Source organism: Bombina bombina, chromosome 10, assembly GCF_027579735.1.
Source record: "Bombina bombina isolate aBomBom1 chromosome 10, aBomBom1.pri, whole genome shotgun sequence".
Taxonomy (NCBI): Eukaryota; Metazoa; Chordata; class Amphibia; order Anura; family Bombinatoridae; genus Bombina; species Bombina bombina.
This window is the reverse complement of record NC_069508.1, coordinates 13,641,083-13,664,308: the sequence shown is the minus strand read 5'-3', so window position 1 is coordinate 13,664,308 and position 23,226 is coordinate 13,641,083. Positions and strand designations below refer to the sequence as shown.

The 23,226-nt window shown below is 41.7% G+C and overlaps 1 protein-coding gene across 4 annotated transcripts in view; it reads right to left on the bottom strand.

The window, feature by feature from the left end:
* NEK7 (NIMA related kinase 7) overlaps window positions 1-23,226 on the bottom strand; it is a 247,263-nt gene that overhangs the window by 76,130 nt on the left and 147,907 nt on the right. For all 4 annotated transcript variants that reach the window (XM_053693799.1, XM_053693802.1, XM_053693803.1 and 1 more), the window contains one exon: window positions 9,006-9,116. In XM_053693799.1, coding sequence (XP_053549774.1) covers window positions 9,006-9,116 — 111 coding nt within the window. The remainder of the gene's footprint in view (window positions 1-9,005; window positions 9,117-23,226) is intronic.

Here is a 23,226-nt window from a genome sequence, read left to right as displayed (position 1 = left end):
ATGGGGCATGGAAGACAAACGTATACTGGTGCAATATATGCAATGCATTAGCACAGTGCATGGAGTGCATTGACCAATCAGTGCTCTGATAAACTGAGGTCACAACCCACTGCATGTAACTGGTGCCAATCACAACACTGAGAGGCAAAAGCAGAAGATAACGCTGCTACATAATAGTATAATAGAGCTGTAACACTTTCAACCTTTTCTGTCCCTTTAAAACAGCCCTACAGAAAAGGGAGGAAAGATTGGTAAGTGCTACTTAGGGAACTGAGCCAAGATATGAAATTACACTGAGCATGATTTAATTTCCGTTTATTTTGGCTCACTCTAGCAGCACACATCAACAAAGCCATACCAAAGCAGTAAAATACAAGGGCAGGTCATACAATAAAACAAGTATATTTTATGCAGAAGCTTATACAGAATGCAGAACCTTGGTGCAAATGTTGGCTTCTGCAGAAGCACTGGCATCCAACTTATATCAATTCATTAACGAGTCAGGTGAACTCCATTGTCTTACAAGGTCACCAAAAGAGATGTCTGCTTTCCAAGAAATGGCGACTAACTAGCCTTGTAGTGCGACGACCCACTGGGACAGGGGTCATCATTGTTTGATAGGCTGAGAGAATGCACTGAATGACCCATCAGGAAATCATTGTCTTCTCTGGCGTACATCAGTTGTGATGTTGTGGGTTTTTTTCTGCTGGCATAAACAGATGAGGTAGCAAACAACATTCTGAATGTGTAAAGATATTTCCCAATCACCAGTTAAAGACAGGAAGGTGTCTTGAGAACCACGATACAACCTTCAGAGGGTTAGTTAAGGGCTTTTCTTGATTACAAAATGGACTGTACTGTTTTTTTCAATGGTGAATTTGAGACAACTTTGTCTTTGGAAGCCAAAAGTTCAAAAAGTGGACTTGAATTGACATCTTCCATCTTTCCTGCTGTACAAGTATAGATAAGGACAGTTTCCCCATGAGCCTCATCCAGGTTACGCTGCTATGTAGATATCAGCAGTGCTGAGCCAGCTCATTTCTCCTTTAGGATCATGTGCGTCTGTAACTCAGCTACCCTAAAGACATGAGCTTGAATGTGATAATACTACTGTTTTCTAGACTGCACATCCAGCTATGCTTGGCCAAGAGGAACACAACAAAGTCCTTGTGTATTCATGCAAGATCTTCAGGAGAACCAATAAGTTTATAATCTAGGTAACTGTATTTTTAGATATCTTATCAATGAATGTGACTACAACTTTTGTAAGCCCAATGGGCAGACAAACAGGAAATGCTGGTCCCCTATAACAATTCTGAGAATATGCTTAAGTGCAACATGCCTTGATGTATGTTTTTTTATAACAAATGTCCCATTAAAACCTGTGGAGGGCTTATGTTAAATCTTAGCAGTTAATCCATCCTGAACATCCATTTAAAGTAAAAAAACTTTCATGAAACAAACAGAGATTGCTATTTAAAGAAAAGTTATAATTTACTGCTATTATACAAACTGGCTTCTTTCTCTTGGTATCCATGGCTGAAGAATAGTGCAGGTAACAAAAAAAAACTAACTCCTACAATAAAATTTGATTTTTTTTTTGGTATCCTTTGTTCAAGAATAAGGGAGGCTTACAGAAGCTCTGAAGCGTGTAGATGTCTGGCACTCTACAGCATAAAAGTTTAAAACAATGGTTGCAACAATGTTACACATTGTTGCAAACACTCCTGCCAAAGAGTGCTAAAGCCATGTGCACTCTCCAGAGGCTATACAGGGAGTGCAGAATTATTAGGCAAATGAGTATTTTGACCACATCATCCTCTTTATGCATGTTGTCTTACTCCAAGCTGTATAGGCTCGAAAGCCTACTACCAATTAAGCATATTAGGTGATGTGCATCTCTGTAATGAGAAGGGGTGTGGTCTAATGACATCAACACCCTATATCAGGTGTGCATAATTATTAGGCAACTTCCTTTCCTTTGGCAAAATGGGTCAAAAGAAGGACTTGACAGGCTCAGAAAAGTCAAAAATAGTGAGATATCTTGCAGAGGGATGCAGCACTCTTAAAATTGCAAAGCTTCTGAAACGTGATCATCGAACAATCAAGCGTTTCATTCAAAATAGTCAAAAGGGTCGCAAGAAGCGTGTGGAAAAACCAAGGCGCAAAATAACTGCCCATGAACTGAGAAAAGTCAAGCGTGCAGCTGCCAAGATGCCACTTGCCACCAGTTTGGCCATATTTCAGAGCTGCAACATCACTGGAGTGCCCAAAAGCACAAGATGTGCAATACTCAGAGACATGGCCAAGGTAAGAAAGGCTGAAAGACGACCACCACTGAACAAGACACACAAGCTGAAACGTCAAGACTGGGCCAAGAAATATCTCAAGACTGATTTTTCTAAGGTTTTATGGACTGATGAAATGAGAGTGAGTCTTGATGGGCCAGATGGATGGGCCTGTGGCTGGATTGGTAAAGGGCAGAGAGCTCCAGTCCGACTCAGACGCCAGCAAGGTGGAGGTGGAGTACTGGTTTGGGCTGGTATCATCAAAGATGAGCTTGTGGGGCCTTTTCGGGTTGAGGATGGAGTCAAGCTCAACTCCCAGTCCTACTGCCAGTTTCTGGAAGACACCTTCTTCAAGCAGTGGTACAGGAAGAAGTCTGCATCCTTCAAGAAAAACATGATTTTCACGCAGGACAATGCTCCATCACACGCGTCCAAGTACTCCCCAGCGTGGCTGGCAAGAAAGGGTATAAAAGAAGAAAATCTAATGACATGGCCTCCTTGTTCACCTGATCTGAACCCCATTGAGAACCTGTGGTACATCATCAAATGTGAGATTTACAAGGAGGGAAAACAGTACACCTCTCTGAACAGTGTCTGGGAGGCTGTGGTTGCTGCTGCACGCAATGTTGATGGTGAACAGATCAAAACACTGACAGAATCCATGGATGGCAGGCTTTTGAGTGTCCTTGCAAAGAAAGGCTCAGAAATTGGTCACTGATTTGTTTTTGTTTTGTTTTTGAATGTCAGAAATGTATATTTGTGAATGTTGAGATGTTATATTGGTTTCACTGGTAAAAATAAATAATTGAAATGGGTATATATTTGTTTTTTGTTAAGTTGCCTAATAATTATGCACAGTAATAGTCACCTGCACACACAGATATCCCCCTAAAATAACTATAACTAAAAACAAACTAAAAACTACTTCCAAGACTATTCAGCTTTGATATTAATTAGTTTTTTAGGTTCATTGAGAACATGGTTGTTGTTCAATAATAAAATTAATCCTCAAAAATACAACTTGCCTAATAATTCTGCACTCCCTGTATGTCACTGTCTGAATCATAAAAATTAAATTGTGACTTTAATGCATGCTTACACTGTAGTGCATGGTAATTTTTCAATTATTATAGCCCTTTAATGGTTAAAGCACGTTTTGCTGTTATTAACCCCTTAGTGATCACAGCACTTTTCCATTTTCTGACCGTTTGGGACCAGGGATATTTTTACATTTCTGCAGTGTTTGTGTTTAGCTGTAATTTTCCTCTTACTCATTTACTGTACCCACACATCTTATATATCGTTTTTCTCGCCATTAAATGGACTTTTTAAAGATACCATTATTTTCATCATATCTTATAATTTACTGTAAAAAATATTATAAAATATGAGGAAAAAATGAAAAAAAAAACACTTTTTCTAACTTTGACCCACAAAATCTGTTACACATCTACAACCAACAAAAAACAACCATGCTAAATAGTTTCTAAATTTTGTCCTGAGTTTAGAAATACCCAATGTTAACATGTTCTTTGCTTTTTTTTTGCAAGTTATAGGGCAATAAATACAAGTAGCACTTTGCCATTTCCAAACCATTTTTTCCCCAAAATTAGCGCTAGTTACATTGGGACACTGATATCTGTCAGGAATCCCCATCCCCAGTTTGCCCCCCCAAAAAAAAGTTTTTTTTTTATAAAATATACATTTTTCTGTAGTGTAGCTGCCCCCCCTCAGAACCCCCCGCTCCCTCCCAGATCCTTTGATCTTTATTTTTTTTTCCCCTCTCCCTCCTTCCAATTCAGGTACATTGGTGGCAGTAGTTGCTCCCCCTGCACGCTCCCAGCTCCCGGCGTGTACATTGCACATACCAGAACCGGATGCCGGGTAGCAATGGGCCGTCCACCCGCCTCCCTGCTAAGGCTCCCACCCAGCAACGATCGGCACCATCGCTACCGGTGCAGAGAGGGCCACAGAGTGGCTCTCTCTGCATCGCATGCTTGAAAAAGGGAATTGCAGGATGCCTCAATATCGAGGCATCACTGCAATACCCTAAGAGCTGCTGGAAGCAATCGCTTCCAGCGCTCAATTAGACCAAGGACGTACCAGGTATGTCGATTGTCACTAATTGACCGTTTTTGCAGGACGTACCTGGTACGTCCTTGGTCGTTAAGGGGTTAAAGGGATATGAAACCCAAAATATTTCTTTTGTGATTCAGATAGAACAAACAATTTTAAAAAACTTTCCAATTTACTTCTATTATTTAATGTGCTTCCTTCTCTTGTTATCCTTTGCTGAAAGGTTTATGTACATAAGCTCAGGCGCAGCGAAGAACCTATGTTCTAGTTGCTGATTGGTGGCTGCATATTTATACGGATTGTCATTGGCTCACCCATGTGTTCAGTTAGAAATCAGTAGTGCATTGATGCTCCTTCAACAAAAGATACCAAGAAACAAAACAATTAAGATAATAGAATAAATTGGAAAGTTGTTTTAAAAATCACATGATCTGTCTGAATCATGAAAGAATAAGAGACAGACAAGGAGGATATAGAGTGCCGCCCACTAGTCCATGTTCTGTGTTCAGGGTCTTAAAGGGACAGTCAACACCAGAATTTTTGGTGTTTAAAAAGAAAGATAATCTCTTTATTACCCATTCCCCAATTTTGCACAACCAACACAGTTATATTAATATACTTTTTACCTCTGTAATTACCTTGTATCTAAGCCTCTGCTGACTGCCCCCTTATTTCAGTTCTTTTGACAGACTTGCATTTTAGCCAATCAGTTCTCACTCCTAGGTCACTTTACGTGCATGAGCTCAATGTTATCTATATGAAACATGTGAACTAATGCCCTCTAGTGGTTAAAATGTATTCAGATTAGAGGCAGTCTTCAAGGTCTAAGAAATTAGCATATGAACCTCTTAGGTTTAGCTTTCAACTAAGAATACCAAAAGAACAAAGCAAAATTGGTGATAAAAGTAAATTGGGAAGTTGTTTTTTTTGGACTTGACTGTCCCTTTAATGGCGAGACCTATCATTATATTAGAAAAGACAAGTAACTTAGTAAACTCTTTTGATTGCTTTGATTTAATATCAATAACAATGCTGATCTTCATTGCAGTTGTGGGCCAAGGACCCTGAGACATTTGATTTCATATATTTTGTTTATAAGTCAGATGTATGTCCTGCTTGTACTGCTCTTGGCTTTTGTTTATAAGTCAGATGTATGTTCTGCTTGTACTGCTCTTGGCTTTTGTTTATAAGTCAGATGTATGTTCTGTTTGTACTGCTCTTGGCTTTTGTTTATAAGTCTGATGTATGTTCTGCTTCTACTGCTCTTGGCTTTTGTTTATAAGTCTGATGTATGTTCTGCTTGTACTGCTCTTGGCTTTTGTTTATAAGTCAGATGTATGTTCTGCTTCTACTGCTCTTGGCTTTTGTTTATAAGTCTGATGTATGTTCTGCTTCTACTGCTCTTGGCTTTTGTTTGTAAGTCAGATGTATGTTCTGTTTCTACTGTTCTTGGCTTTTGTTTATAAGTCTGATGTATGTTCTGTTTGTACTGCTCTTGGCTTTTGTTTATAAGTCTGATGTATGTTCTGCTTCTACTGCTCTTGGCTTTTGTTTATAAGTCTGATGTATGTTCTGCTTCTACTGCTGTTGGCTTCTGTTTATAAGTCAGATGTATGTTCTGTTTCTACTGCTCTTGGCTTTTGTTTATAAGTCAGATGTATTTTCTGCATCTACTGCTGTTGGGTTTTGTTTATAAGTCAGATGTATGTTCTGTATCTACTGCTGTTGGCTTTTGTTTATAAGTCAGATGTATGTTCTGTTTCTACTGCTCTTGGCTTTTGTTTATAAGTCAGATGTATGTTCTGTTTGTACTGCTCCTGGCTTTTGTTTATAAGTCTGATGTATGTTCTGCTTCTACTGCTCTTGGCTTTTGTTTATAAGTCAGATGTATGTTCTGCTTCTACTGCTCTTGGCTTTTGTTTATAAATCAGATGTATGTTCTGCTTCTACTGCTCTTGGCTTTTGTTTATAAGTCAGATGTATGTTCTGCTTGTACTGCTCTTGGCTTTTGTTTATAAGTCTGATGTATGTTCTGCTTCTACCGCTCTTGGCTTTTGTTTATAAGTCAGATGTATGTTCTGCTTCTACTGTTCTTGGCTTTTGTTTATAAGTCTGATGTATGTTCTGTTTCTACTGCTCTTTGCTTTTGTTTATAAGTCTGATGTATGTTCTGCTTCTACTGCTCTTTGCTTTTGTTTATAAGTCTGATGTATGTTCTGCTTCTACCGCTCTTGGCTTTTGTTTATAAGTCTGATGTATGTTCTGTTTGTACTGCTCTTGGCTTTTGTTTATAAGTCTGATGTATGTTCTGTTTCTACTGCTCTTGGCTTTTGTTTATAAGTCTGATGTATGTTCTGTTTCTACTGTTCTTGGCTTTTGTTTAAGTCTGATGTATGTTCTGCATCTACTGCTGTTGGCTTTTGTTTATAAGTCTGATGTATGTTCTGTTTGTACTGCTCTTGGCTTTTGTTTATAAGTCAGATGTATGTTCTGCTTCTACTGTTCTTGGCTTTTGTTTATAAGTCTGATGTATGTTCTGTTTCTACTGCTCTTGGCTTTTGTTTATAAGTCTGATGTATGTTCTGTTTCTACTGCTCTTGGCTTTTGTTTATAAGTCTGATGTATGTTCTGCTTCTACCGCTCTTGGCTTTTGTTTATAAGTCTGATGTATGTTCTGCTTCTACCGCTCTTGGCTTTTGTTTATAAGTCTGATGTATGTTCTGCTTCTACCGCTCTTGGCTTTTGTTTATAAGTCAGATATATGTTCTGCTTCTACCTCTCTTGGCTTTTGTTTATAAGTCTGATGTATGTTCTGCTTCTACTGCTGTTGGCTTTTGTTTATAAGTCTGATGTATGTTCTGCTTGTACTGCTCTTGGCTTTTGTTTGTAAGTCAGATGTATGTTCTGCTTGTACTGCTCTTGGCTTTTGTTTATAAGTCTGATGTATGTTCTGCTTCTACTGCTCTTGGCTTTTGTTTATAAGTCTGATGTATGTTCTGCTTCTACTGCTCTTGGCTTTTGTTTATAAGTCTGATGTATGTTCTGCTTCTACTGCTCTTGGCTTTTGTTTATAAGTCTGATGTATGTTCTGCATCTACTGCTCTTGGCTTTTGTTTATAAGTCTGATGTATGTTCTGCTTCTACTGCTCTTGGCTTTTGTTTATAAGTCTGATGTATGTTCTGCTTCTACTGCTCTTGGCTTTTGTTTATAAGTCAGATGTATGTTCCGCTTGTACTGCTCTTGGCTTTTTTTTTTATAAGTCAGATGTATGTTCTGCTTCTACTGCTCTTGGATTTTGCTTCTAAGTCCGATGTATGTTCTGCTAGTACTGCTCTTGCTTATAAATCAGATGTATGTTCTGCTTGTACTGCTCTTGCTTTCAAGTCAGATGAATGTACCCCTCAGCACTTTTATTTATTTTTTCCTGTATGCTCATAAATCGTATATAGGAGCCTGCAAATACATGCTATTTGTGCAGTGACTCTAAATATGGATATATGAAGACACTACCATAAATTCTTGTGGGAATATTTGTGGAAATACTTTAATTGATGAAGCTTTGAAGTCTCAAAGTGGACATTAAATCCTTTGTACACAAATCATTCAACTCTAACTAATGCACTTTAAAGACTTGAATTTTCTTTTTTAAAGCGATACGGCTCTTTTAAGAAAATATTTTTCTGAATTGTTTTTCTAAATTTAACAGTGCACGTTTAATTTTTGAATCCTCGGGGGTTGTTAACTTTTTTGTTTATTTAGTATTATACATTTGAATACATTTTATTTCCTTATTTTTATTCCAGTTTTATTACATTGCTTGATAGCGCACCATAGTAATGCGTGTTTTCGATTATTGGTATTATTTGAGCTTTGAAGGGTTGTCTCATTTATTAACTGTGGTTGACATGAATAGCCAATTTTGCACTTGGTATAACTGCCTTTTACACTAAGCAACAACCAAGAGCCTTGCCCAGAAGGCACAAAACAATCCCATGTTCTCCACAAAACCTATTTAATGGGTGCACCACCCGGTTGATTTTACTGACACCTGGCTAAATTTTTAGCTAAAAACAAAACTAAAATGAGCTAATATTAAACTCTTTCAATGTTTATTGCTGAAATTATTATCATTAAATACATTTATGTTAAATTATGCTATTAATGTGTGCTTTGGATAGCTGACAGTTGTATAATATTATAAATTATTACAAACCCCCCTGGGGCTAACACTGTAATCAGTTACTGAGATACTGCAAGCGTGTGTTATTGTACTTTAGATACAGCTAAGATAAGAAGGCATTTTCAAATGTGTCACATGTTTTATTTTATTTTTTATTTTTTTTTTAAAAACCAATCATTTTCTGTTTGTTATCCTCAATTAACCAATATTTTCTTGTTAGGCTTGCAGGGGCATGTACCTCTTCCCCAATAGGACTGAGGGAATTGTCCTTATCAGCCAGTAGAAGGCACACAACTATTACTGACAGAGCAGCTTCAATAAAATGTTGATTGCATCATGTTTAAATGCTGCTCCCTTTACTGCATGATAGACAATTGTTGGATACAATGCCCTTTGATGCTTTGTGAAAATGCTGTAACGTACAACCATCCCCAAGATATGATAGTTTATTGTCTGTTACCTTTATCATCCGAGACAGGTCCCCAGCATCTGCTAATTCCAATACGATGTTCAGCTCGTTATCCTCAATGAATGAGGCATAGTATTTAATTACGTTAGGATGGTTCAGTTGCTGAAAAAAAAAAAAAAAAAAAAATCAGTGCCTGAAAATCAACCAGGATATTACTTTGAAAGTAATGAAATGGCTTCTGCTATAATAATTATACATTATGGGCCAGATTACAAGTGTATTTAACACTCCCACGCAAACGTTAACTCCACTAGAATTAATTTGTTTTGCGCATAACGGGTAGCACTCGTACTTCAAGTTGAAAGTAAACTGGTTTTGCTTGTGCTCTAACCTGATGTGCGTAAAAAGCCAAAGTTAGAATGAAAATGGTACTCGCTAACCTACAAAATGTTGCTCTATAAACACACAACATCTCTCTATCTTATCTCTTTGTCTATAAAAGCTGATACTTAAAGCAAGTAATCGAAAATTTATATTGTAGCATTTTAGTGTCTGTCTTTCCCACCCCTCTGCTAGGCTACTCCTGATTCTTGTTAAAAACTTAAATTATGCTTACCTGGTAATTTTCTTTTCTACAGATGGAAAGAGTCCACAGCTGCATTCATTACTTTTGGGAATTCAGAACCTATCCACCAGGAGAAAGCAAAGACACCCCAGCCAAAGGCTTAAATACTCCTCCCACTTCCCTCATCCCCCAGTCATTCCGCCAAGGAACAAGGAACAGTAGAAGAAATATCAGGGTGAAAAAGTGCCAGAAAAACAAAAATAACAGACGCCCCACAGGAAAAATACGGGCGGGGAGCTTTGGACTCTTTCCATCTGAAGAAAAGAAAATTATCATAAAGGTTAGCATAATTTAGGTTTTTCTTCATAAATGGAAAGAGTCCACAGCTGCATTCATTACTTTTGGGAAAACAATACCTAACCTTCAGAGGACACTGAATGCAAAAACAGGAGGGTACAAGAGGCGGCTCATTCTGAGGGCATCCAGGCCTAAAAACCCCTAACCAACAAAGTCCCGCTTCGTCCGAAGCCGAGAACAACATTGAAAAAAAGGAAAAGGCCCAAGGACACTGACCCGCAGATAGTCCACAGCCTTGCTAGAGACCGCAGGAACTAGACTCGACTGAGTCAACAGCCTCCAAGAGACACCGTCGCCCAGCAGTCAGTCTCCAAACAACACACACCTTAGTAAAGAAAGGGAACAAACTACCGTATTCTTCCACAAAGAAGAAAAGGCACAGAGAAAACATGATTGTACTTGTAAAGCGCGGCTAATCCCCCTTTAGGGAAAGCAAGGCGCTGCTAATTTTATCAACCTCGAAAGGAGGAAAGGCTGAGTAGACCTCTCCGGGGATCGAACTTGCAACCCTCGGTTTGCTACAGTGCAGAGTAGCCACAGTGCATTAGTATGCTGATCTAGCTTCCAGCTAGCATAAGGAACTCCAGAAAAAAAACAAACTAAAAAAGGCACAAACACAGAGCAAAAAAACAGAGAAACCGGGTCAGGCTAACAGAGACCCAACCAGTCTCATAGAAACAAGGGGAGGCAACGCCAAGACCCCAGAAACCAGGGGATAAGGCCGGGAATCTGAAACAGAGGATCTTCCCCTAACTAGGCCGCGACAAAGTCACACAATTTCTCTAGAGCCCAAAGGCCCTAAGGGCAACACTAAGGCAAATGAGAACGAGAATAGAGTCACCCGAAAGAGAGTAGAAAGAAAGGCTAGTCTCCATAATTCTTTCAGATTAACCTTTCAGAGGACCACACCCAAGGGAGAAGAATGCAAAGCATCCCGAACCCATGCAGAAAAACATCCCCTAAGTAAAAAGTTTGGAAAAAGAGACAACACCTCCTATCGCCCCTGATATGGAGACGACTAACTCCCGAAGGAAGACAGAGCCTCACAGCCTTCACTTCCTAATTAAGCGGCCAAAGCCGCCAGAAAAACCGGACGAAGTGCAGAAAGTCTCGACCCAAAGGAAGAGAACCTCTAAAAGGAACAAGTCCTAAAAGGACACTTCCAAAGAGACCATGAAAGGCAAAACCGTAAGAGCGGTGGTATGAAGGACCTAAATCCTCCAAGCCTCCAAACCACAACAGAAAGGAACACTCTAGTTCACGGAAAAATCGGAAACGACTGAGCATTTTGCCGTGGATCTCAAAGGAGTCCCGGCCCACTAGATTGAAAGGCGAATGAGGACTTAACCAATCCCCCCATGCCCTAAGCAACCACGGACCCTCAAGTCCTCTCAGGATGCTAGTTGAAGCTTGTAAAAAAAAATAAAACAAGAAAACCGGACCAACTGGACATAAAAAGGTGCACGTGTCTGAAGTAGGCCTCAAAGACAGAAGGATTTGTACCCAGTCAGGACCAGCCTGAAACCAAGGGCCCCAGCACTGTCAAGGCCACATAGAGTGTCCCACGATGATGGAGGCTTCCAAGCTCAGAACTGGAAAGGATACACAAATAACAAAGACTATAAGAAGATTACTTCATCCCCTTAGGTCTATGTATGCAAGTCAGTCGAAGAGTAAGACTGAGAATCCCCAGACCCATTAAAGGGACACTGAACCCACATTTTTTCTTTTGTGAATCAGATAGACCATGAAATTTTAAGCAGCTTTCTAATTTACTCCTGTTATCAAATTTTCTTCATTTTCTTGGTATCTTTATTTGAAATGCAAGAATGTAAGTTCAGATGCCGGACAATTTTTGGTGAACAACCTGGGTTGTCCTTGCTGATTGGTGGATAAATTCATCCACCAATAAAAAAGTGCTGTCCAGAGGACTGAACCAAAAAAAAAAACTTAGATGCCTTCTTTTTCAAATATTATAGCAAGAGAACAAAAGTAAAAACATAATTTATGCTTACCTGATAAATTTATTTCTCTTGTGGTGTATCCAGTCCACGGATCATCCATTACTTGTGGGATATTCTCCTTCCCAACAGGAAGTTGCAAGAGGATCACCCACAGCAGAGCTGCTATATAGCTCCTCGCCTAACTGCCATATCCAGTCATTCGACCGAAAACAAGCAGAGAAAGGAGAAACCATAGGGTGCAGTGGTGACTGTAGTTTAAAATTAAAAAATACCTGCCTTAAAATGACAGGGCGGGCCGTGGACTGGATACACCACAAGAGAAATAAATTTATCAGGTAAGCATAAATTATGTTTTCTCTTGTAAGGTGTATCCAGTCCACGGATCATCCATTACTTGTGGGATACCAATACCAAAGCTAAAGTACACAGATGAAGGGAGGGACAAGGCAGATACTTAAACGGAAGGTACCACTGCCTGTAAAACCTTTCTCCCAAAAATAGCCTCCGAAGAAGCAAAAGTATCAAATTTGTAGAATTTTGAAAAAGTATGAAGCGAAGACCAAGTCGCTGCCTTGCAAATCTGTTCAACAGAAGCCTCATTTTTAAAGGCCCATGTGGAAGCCACAGCTCTAGTAGAATGAGCTGTAATCCTTTCAGGAGGCTGCTGGCCAGCAGTCTCATAGGCTAAGCGGATTATGCTTCTTAGCCAAAAAGAAAGAGAGGTTGCCGAAGCCTTTTGACCTCTCCTCTGTCCAGAGTAGACAACAAACAAAGCAGATGTTTGACGAAAATCTTTAGTAGCTTGTAAGTAAAACTTTAAAGCACGAACCACGTCCAGATTGTGTAATAGACGTTCCTTCTTTGAAGAAGGATTAGGACACAAAGACGGAACAACAATCTCTTGATTGATATTCTTATTAGATACCACCTTAGGTAAAAACCCAGTTTTGGTACGCAGAACTACCTTATCTGCATGGAAGATCAGATAAGGAGAATCACATTGTAAGGCAGATAACTCGGAAACTCTACGAGCCGAGGAAATAGCTACCAAAAAAAGAACTTTCCAAGATAAAAGTTTGATATCTATGGAATGAAGAGGTTCAAACGGAACCCCCTGAAGAACTTTAAGAACCAAATTTAAGCTCCAAGGTGGAGCAACAGGTTTAAACACAGGCTTGATTCTAACTAAAGCCTGACAAAATGCCTGCACGTCTGGAACATCCGCCAGACGCTTGTGCAAAAGAATAGACAGCGCAGAAATCTGTCCCTTTAAGGAACTAGCTGACAATCCTTTTTCCAATCCTTCTTGGAGAAAATATAATATCCTGGGAATCCTGACCTTACTCTATGAGTAGCCCTTGGATTCACACCAATAAAGATATTTACGCCATATCTTATTATAGATTTTCCTGGTCACAGGCTTTCGTGCCTGAATTAAGGTATCAATGACTGACTCGGAGAAACCACGCTTTGATAAAATCAAGCGTTCAATCTCCAGGCAGTCAGCCTCAGAGAAATTAGATTTGGATGGTTGAAAGGACCTTGAAGTAGAAGGTCCTGTCTCAGCGGCAGAGTCCATGGTGGAAAGGATGACATGTCCACCAGATCTGCATACCAAGTCCTGCGTGGCCACGCAGGCGCTATCAATATCACTGATGCTCTCTCCTGCTTGATTTTGGCAATCAGACGAGGGTGCAGAGGAAACGGTGGAAACACATAAGCCAGGTTGAAGGACCAAGGCGCTGCTAGAGCATCTATCAGCGTTGCCTTGGGGTCCCTGGACCTGTAACAAGGAAGCTTGGCGTTCTGGCGAGACGCCATGAGATCCAGTTCTGGTTTGCCCCAACGATGAATCAATTGTGCAAACACCTCTGGATGGAGCTCCCACTCCCCCGGATGAAAAGTCTGTCGACTTAGAAAATCCGCCTCCCAGTTCTCTACACCTGGGATATGGATAGCCGATAGGTGGCAAGAGTGAATCTCTGCCCAGCGAATTATCTTTGAGACTTCTAACATCGCTAGGGAACTCCTTGTTCCCCCTTGATGGTTGATGTAAGCCACAGTCATGATGTTGTCACACTGAAATCTGATGAACCTCATTGTCGCTAGCTGAGGCCAAGCCTGAAGAGCATTGAATATCGCTCTTAATTCCAGAATGTTTATTGGAAGGAGTGTCTCCTCCTGAGTCCACGATCCCTGAGCCTTCAGGGAGTTCCAGACTGCCCCCCAGCCTAGAAGGCTGGCATCTGTCGTTACAATTGTCCAATCTGGCCAGCGAAAGGTCATTCCCTTGGACAGATGGACCCGAGATAGCCACCAGAGAAGAGAATCCCTGGTCTCTTGATCCAGATTTAGTAGAGGGGACAGCGGTCTGAGATGTAGGCGTGCACACGGCACTATGTCCATTGCCGCTACTATTAAGCCGATTACTTCCATGCACTGAGCCACCGAAGGGCGAGGAATGGAATAAAGAAAACGGCAGGAATTTAGAAGTTTTGATAACCTGGACTCCGTCAGGTAAATTTTCATTTCTACAGAATCTATCAGAGTCCCTAGGAAGGAAACTCTTGTGAGGGGGGATAGAGAACTCTTTTCCTAGATCACCTTCCACCCATGCGACCTCAGAAATGCCAACACTATGTCCGTATGAGACTTGGCAATTTGGAAGTTTGATGCCTGAATCAGGATGTCGTCTAAATAGGGGTCCACTGCTATGCCCCGCGGCCTTAGGACCACCAGAAGCGACCCCAGAACCTTCGTAAAAATTCTTGGGGCTGTAGCTAACCCAAAGGGAAGAGCTACAAACTGGTAATGCCTGTCTAGGAAGGCAAACCTGAGAAACTGATGATGATCTTTGTGTATCGGAATGTGAAGATAAGCATCCTTTAAATCCACTGTAGTCATGTATTGACCCTCCTGGATCATAGGTAGGATGCTAAGAATTGTCTCAATCTTGAATGATGGAACTCTGAGGAATTTGTTTATGGATGGATCACTCCCATAACTAGGAGGTCTTGTACACAGTGTAAGAATGCCTCTCTCTTTATCTGGTTTGCAGATAATTGTGAAAGGTGAAATCTCCCTTTTGTGGGGGAAGCCTTGAAGTCCAGAAGATATCCCTGGGATATACTTTCCAACGCCCAGGGATCCTGGACATCTCTTGCCCACGCCTGGGCGAAGAGCGAAAGTCTGCCCCCTACTATATCCATTACCGGATAGGGGGCTGTTCCTTCATGCTGTCTTAGAGGCAGCAGCAGGCTTTTTGGCCTGCTTACCTTTGTTCCAGGTCTGGTTAGGTCTCCAGACCGTCTTGGACTGAGCAAAAGTTCCCTCTTGTTTTGCATTAGAGGAAGTTGATGCCGCACTTGCCTTGAAGTTTCGAAAGGCACGAAAATTAGACTGTTTGGCCCTTGATTTGGACCTATCCTGAGGAAGGGCATGACCTTTTCCTCCAGTAATATCAGCAATAATCTCCATCAAACCAGGCCCGAATAGGGTCTGCCCCTTGAAGGGAATTTTAAGCAGCTTAGACTTTGAAGTAACGTCAGCTGACCATGATTTAAGCCATAGCGCTCTGCGCGCCTGGATAGCAAAACCAGAATTCTTAGCCGTTAGTTTAGTCAAATGAACAATGGCATCAGAAACAAGAATTGGCTAGCTTAAGTGCTCTAAGCTTGTCAAGTATGTCATCCAATGGAGTCGCTACCTGTAAAGCCTCTTCCAGAGACTCAAACCAGAACGCCGCCGCAGCAGCAATGACAGGAGCAATGCATGCAAGGGGCTGTAGGATAAAACCTTGTTGAATAAACATTTTCTTAAGGTAACCCTCTAACTTTTTATCCATTGGATCTAAAAAAGCACAACTGTCCTCAACAGGGATAGTAGTACGCTTTGCTAGAGTAGAAACTGCTCCCTCCACCTTAGGAACTGTCTGCCATAAGTCCCGTGTGGTGGCGTCTATTGGAAACATTTTTCTAAAAATAGGAGGGGGAGAGAACGGCACACCTGGTCTATCCCATTCCTTAGTAATAATTTCTGTAAACCTTTTAGGTATTGGAAAAACATCAGTGCACACCGGCACTGCATAGTATTTATCCAGTCTACACATTTTCTCTGGCACTGCAATTGTATCACAGTCATTCAGAGCAGGTAAGACCTCCCTGAGTAACACGCGGAGGTGTTCAAGCTTAAATTTAAATGTAGAAATATCAGAATCAGGTTGCATCATCTTCCCTGAGTCAGAAACATCACCCACAGAAAGAAGCTCACCTTCTTCAGCTTCTGCATATTTTGAGGCAGTATCAGACATAGCTCTTAAAGCGTCAGTATGCTCTGTATTTTGTCTAACTCCAGAGCTATCTCGCTTTCCTCTAAATTCAGGTAGTCTGGCTAATACCGCTGACAGTGTATTATCCATGACTGCCGCCATGTCTTGTAAAGTAAACGCTATGGGCGCCCTAGATGTACTTGGCGCCATTTGAGCCTGAGTCCCTTGAGCGGGAGTCAAAGGATCTGACACGTGGGGAGAGTTAGTCGGCATAACTTCCCCCTCGTCAGATTCCTATGGTGGTAAATTTTTTAAAGACAGAATATGATCTTTATTGCTTAAAGTGAAATCAGTACATTTGGTACACATTATAAGAGGGGGTTCCACTATGGCTTTTAAACATAATGAACAAGGAGTTTCCTCTATGTCAGACATGTTTGTACAGACTAGCAATGAGACTAGCAAGCTTGGAAAACACTTTAAATCAAGTTAACAAGCAAATATAAGAAACGGTACTGTGCCTTTAAGAGAAACAAATTTTGTCAGAATTTGAAAAACAGTGAAAAAAGGCAGTAAATCAAACGAAATTTTTACAGTGTGTATAATAAGCTAACAGAGCATTGCACCCACTTGCAAATGGATGATTAACCCCTTAGTTCAAAAAACGGATAAAAAAAAACGATAAACGGTTTTTAACAGTCACACCAAACTGCCACAGCCTTGCTGTGGGCCTACCTTCCCCAACAAACGATTTTGGAAAGCCTAAGAGCCCTTTAGAGATGTCCTATAGCATTCAGGGGACTCCTGGAGGAAGCTGGATGTCTCAGTCTGTAAAAGTTACTGCGCAAAAAAGCGCTAAATTAGGCCCCTCCCACTCATAGTAACACAGTGGAAAGCCTCAGGAAACTGTTTCTAGGCAAATTTAATCCAGCCATGTGGAAAAAACTAGGCCCCAATAAAGTTTTATCACCAAAGTATATATAAAAATGTTTAAACATGCCAGCAAACGTTTTATAATGTAAATATAAAAGAGTATTACCTCAGAAAGTAAGCATGATACCAGTCGCTATTAAATCACTGTATTCAGGCTTACCTTACATAATTTTGATATCAGCAGCATTTTCTAGCATTCACATCTTCTAGAAAAAAATCTTAACTGCACATACCTCATAGCAGGATAACCTGCACGCCATTCCAGCGCTGAAGTTACCTCTATCTTCAGTCATGTGTGAGAAGATGTCTTAGTTACAACCTGCTAAGATCATAGAAATCACAGGCAGATTCTTCTATTTTTCTGCCGGGAACAAAATAGTACAACTCCGGTACCATTTAAAAATAACAAACTTTTGATTGAAGCAAGATAACAGCTACATTTCACCACTTTCCTCTTACTACCTCCATGCTTGTTGAGAGTTGCAAGAGAATGACTGGATATGGCAGTTAGGGGAGGAGCTATATAGCAGCTCTGCTGTGGGTGATCCTCTTGCAACTTCCTGTTGGGAAGGAGAATATCCCACAAGTAATGGATGATCCGTGGACTGGATACACCTTACAAAAGAAATTGGTAAAAGAAGTAAATTAGAAAGTTGCTTAAAATTGCATGCTCTATCTGAATCACAAAAAAAATTTGGGTTCAGCGTCCCTTTAAGAGTGGAAACCTCCAGCAACGTCAAAAACGTGCCTTAGTAGAACATGAAGGTGCCCCAGTTTATAACGATAAACAGAAGGAAACACCGGCCCCAAAGGTTGACACCCTGAGGCCTCAGGGGCAGTTGCTCCCCGGAAGGCTGAACTGGACCAGGCGATCCCACGCCCGACGAGCCCTGGTTAACGAAACACAGGCAATATCGTAAGCACACTCCCTGGAGGTGCAGATGCGCCAGAGATATGGCCATGCGGATCGGTGTCATAACCTCCGGTGGGAACAGGACACACTCCCTTTTTGGGTTACCTGCATGCGTAGTAAGAGTTGGTGGTAGGGAACTCATCTTGTGAGAAATAGAATCCCCAGAGGCGTATGGCTCAGAGGGCACCCGATTCCCTGATCCCGAGGAACAGAGCACTCTAAAACAGCATTCGGAACATAACTGAGGGGCATCACCAATTCATATTCTTTGCAAAAAGTTGAGTCTGAATCAGAGACATCCCGTCTCCAAGAATCCTCCATAACTGGGACACTGCCACCTCCAGAGAACCAGACACCAGTGGACCAGTATTTCTCCGTCGCCACGCGGTCAGGAAAGCGGAAATGGAGTCACAAGGTAAACCGTGCAGTCCATGCAAAACCGCACCCGACCGAAAAGGCTGCGTCACTAAACATAGGCCGTTATGTTCTAAAATAGCCATGAGCCGAAGCAACACTACACAGTAGCAGACAGAATCAAATAACAAACATGATTATAAACCCCCCTGTTCAATAATCCCCCTCAGGAGATATTAACCCTTGATTCCTAGATACAAAAAGGAGCCTCACTGAGACCCTATGTTAAAGTTATCACCGAAAGGTTGTAGCCCCTCTCGGATAAACACATGAAATTACAATACATCCATGATGAAAGTAAATTGAATCTACGCCGTGGAACAGGAACATGGTCCTTCAATTGTGACAGATAGTAACGTCGCTTCTGCCATGGACTTGAGAGAAAAAAGCAGGCAGCAACTCTCGTCAACGCTAATTGCTTGTGGAGTTGTTAATATGAGTCAGGATGGTTTCACAGAAAGACTCTCCCTGCATCTCCGGACTTTAACTCTAACCCATGCTCTCACTGAGAGGCTGACAGGACTACTTAAAACTCCAGTCCCATGCCGAAGAGTACTACCCTCCATAAGAGACTATCGAAAACTTGACACTTCTCTGCCAACCTCCTGGGACGAAAGGGAAAGAATGACTAGGGCATAAGGGAAGTGGGAGGAGTATTTAAGCCTTTGGCTGGGGTGTCTTTGCCTCCTCCTGGTGGCCAGGTTCTGAATTCCCAAAAGTAATGAATGCAGCTTTCCATTTATGAAGAAAATAGTTCTCTTTAGAGAACACAAGCTTCAATTTAATATACTCTACATACTTTATTGTGTGTATGTATATATATATATATATATATATATAAACACACACATACATACACACAGTGCTCACTTTTGTGAGATACTATATATATATATATATATATATATATATATATATATATATATATATATATATATAAATAAATAAATATATAAATAAATAAAAGAAACAAAGATATTCAAGGCTGAGTTTGAAATTCAAGGCTGAGTTTGAAAACTGCTATAACAAAAATAAGGCAGAATAACAGAATTTATGTTTACCTGATAAATTACTTTCTCCAACGGTGTGTCCGGTCCACGGCGTCATCCTTACTTGTGGGATATTCTCTTCCCCAACAGGAAATGGCAAAGAGCCCAGCAAAGCTGGTCACATGATCCCTCCTAGGCTCCGCCTACCCCAGTCATTCGACCGACGTTAAGGAGGAATATTTGCATAGGAGAAACCATATGGTACCGTGGTGACTGTAGTTAAAGAAAATAAATTATCAGACCTGATTAAAAAAACCAGGGCGGGCCGTGGACCGGACACACCGTTGGAGAAAGTAATTTATCAGGTAAACATAAATTCTGTTTTCTCCAACATAGGTGTGTCCGGTCCACGGCGTCATCCTTACTTGTGGGAACCAATACCAAAGCTTTAGGACACGGATGAAGGGAGGGAGCAAATCAGGTCACCTAAATGGAAGGCACCACGGCTTGCAAAACCTTTCTCCCAAAAATAGCCTCAGAAGAAGCAAAAGTATCAAACTTGTAAAATTTGGTAAAAGTGTGCAGTGAAGACCAAGTCGCTGCCCTACATATCTGATCAACAGAAGCCTCGTTCTTGAAGGCCCATGTGGAAGCCACAGCCCTAGTGGAATGAGCCGTGATTCTTTCGGAAGGCTGCCGTCCGGCAGTCTCGTAAGCCAATCTGATGATGCTTTTAATCCAAAAAGAGAGAGAGGTAGAAGTTGCTTTTTGACCTCTCCTTTTACCGGAATAAACAACAAACAAGGAAGATGTTTGTCTAAAATCCTTTGTAGCATCTAAATAGAATTTTAGAGCGCGAACAACATCCAAATTGTGCAACAAACGTTCCTTCTTTGAAACTGGTTTCGGACACAGAGAAGGTAAGATAATCTCCTGGTTAATGTTTTTGTTAGAAACAACTTTTGGAAGAAAACCAGGTTTAGTACGTAAAACCACCTTATCTGCATGGAACACCAGATAAGGAGGAGAACACTGCAGAGCAGATAATTCTGAAACTCTTCTAGCAGAAGAAATTGCAACTAAAAACAAAACTTTCCAAGATAATAACTTAATATCAACGGAATGTAAGGGTTCAAACGGAACCCCCTGAAGAACTGAAAGAACTAAGTTGAGACTCCAAGGAGGAGTCAAAGGTTTGTAAACAGGCTTAATTCTAACCAGAGCCTGAACAAAGGCTTGAACATCTGGCACAGCTGCCAGCTTTTTGTGAAGTAACACAGACAAGGCAGAAATCTGTCCCTTCAGGGAACTAGCAGATAATCCTTTTTCCAGTCCTTCTTGAAGGAAGGATAGAATCTTAGGAATCTTAACCTTGTCCCAAGGGAATCCTTTAGATTCACACCAACAGATATATTTTTTCCAAATTTTGTGGTAAATCTTTCTAGTTACAGGCTTTCTGGCCTGAACAAGAGTATCGATAACAGAATCTGAGAACCCTCGCTTCGATAAGATCAAGCGTTCAATCTCCAAGCAGTCAGCTGGAGTGAAACCAGATTCGGATGTTCGAACGGACCCTGAAGAAGAAGGTCTCGTCTCAAAGGTAGCTTCCAAGGTGGAGCCGATGACATATTCACCAGATCTGCATACCAAGTCCTGCGTGGCCACGCAGGAGCTATCAAGATCACCGACGCCCTCTCCTGATTGATCCTGGCTACCAGCCTGGGGATGAGAGGAAACGGCGGGAACACATAAGCTAGTTTGAAGGTCCAAGGTGCTACTAGTGCATCCACTAGAGCCGCCTTGGGATCCCTGGATCTGGACCCGTAGCAAGGAACTTTGAAGTTCTGACGAGAGGCCATCAGATCCATGTCTGGAATGCCCCACAGCTGAGTGACTTGGGCAAAGATTTCCGGATGGAGTTCCCACTCCCCCGGATGCAATGTCTGACGACTCAGAAAATCCGCTTCCCAATTTTCCACTCCTGGGATGTGGATAGCAGACAGGTGGCAGGAGTGAGACTCCGCCCATAGAATGATTTTGGTCACTTCTTCCATCGCTAGGGAACTCCTTGTTCCCCCCTGATGGTTGATGTACGCAACAGTTGTCATGTTGTCTGATTGAAACCGTATGAACTTGGCCCTCGCTAGCTGAGGCCAAGCCTTGAGAGCATTGAATATCGCTCTCAGTTCCAGAATATTTATCGGTAGAAGAGATTCTTCCCGAGACCAAAGACCCTGAGCTTTCAGGGATCCCCAGACCGCGCCCCAGCCCATCAGACTGGCGTCGGTCGTGACGATGACCCACTCCGGTCTGCGGAATGTCATCCCTTGTGACATGTTGTCCAGGGACAGCCACCAACGGAGTGAGTCTCTGGTCCTCTGATTTACTTGTATCTTCGGAGACAAGTCTGTATAGTCCCCATTCCACTGACTGAGCATGCACAGTTGTAATGGTCTTAGATGAATGCGCGCAAAAGGAACTATGTCCATTGCCGCTACCATCAAACCGATCACTTCCATGCACTGCGCTATGGAAGGAAGAGGAACGGAATGAAGTATTTGACAAGAGTTTAGAAGTTTTGTTTTTCTGGCCTCTGTCAGAAAAATCCTCATTTCTAAGGAGTCTATTATTGTTCCCAAGAAGGGAACCCTTGTTGACGGAGATAGAGAACTCTTTTCCACGTTCACTTTCCATCCGTGAGATCTGAGAAAGGCCAGGACAATGTCCGTGTGAGCCCTTGCTTGAGGAAGGGACGACGCTTGAATCAGAATGTCGTCCAAGTAAGGTACTACAGCAATGCCCCTTGGTCTTAGCCCAGCTAGAAGGGACCCTAGTACCTTTGTGAAAATCCTTGGAGCAGTGGCTAATCCGAAAGGAAGCGCCACGAACTGGTAATGCTTGTCCAGGAATGCGAACCTTAGGAACCGATGATGTTCCTTGTGGATAGGAATATGTAGATACGCATCCTTTAAATCCACTGTGGTCATGAATTGACCTTCCTGGATGGAAGGAAGAATAGTTCGAATGGTTTCCATCTTGAACGATGGAACCTTGAGAAACTTGTTTAAGATCTTGAGATCCAAGATTTGTCTGAACGTTCCCTCTTTTTTGGGAACTATGAACAGATTGGAGTAGAACCCCATCCCTTGTTCTCTTAATGGAACAGGATGAATCACTCCCATTTTTAACAGGTCTTCTACACAATGTAAGAATGCCTGTCTTTTTATGTGGTCTGAAGACAACTGAGACCTGTGGAACCTCCCCCTTGGGGGAAGCCCCTTGAATTCCAGAAGATAACCTTGGGAGACTATTTCTAGCGCCCAAGGATCCAGAACATCTCTTGCCCAAGCCTGAGCGAAGAGAGAGAGAGTCTGCCCCCCACCAGATCCGGTCCCGGATCGGGGGCCAACATTTCATGCTGTCTTGGTAGCAGTGGCAGGTTTCTTGGCCTGCTTTCCCTTGTTCCAGCCTTGCATTGGTCTCCAAGCTGGCTTGGCTTGAGAAGTATTACCCTCTTGCTTAGAGGACGTAGCACTTTGGGCTGGTCCATTTCTACGAAAGGGACGAAAATTAGGTTTATTTTTTGCCTTGAAAGGCCGATCCTGAGGAAGGGCGTGGCCCTTACCCCCAGTGATATCAGAGATAATCTCTTTCAAGTCAGGGCCAAACAGCGTTTTCCCCTTGAAAGGAATGTTAAGTAGCTTGTTCTTGGAAGACGCATCAGCTGACCAAGATTTCAACCAAAGCGCTCTGCGCGCCACAATAGCAAACCCAGAATTCTTAGCCGCTAACCTAGCCAATTGCAAAGTGGCGTCTAGGGTGAAAGAATTAGCCAATTTGAGAGCATTGATTCTGTCCATAATCTCCTCA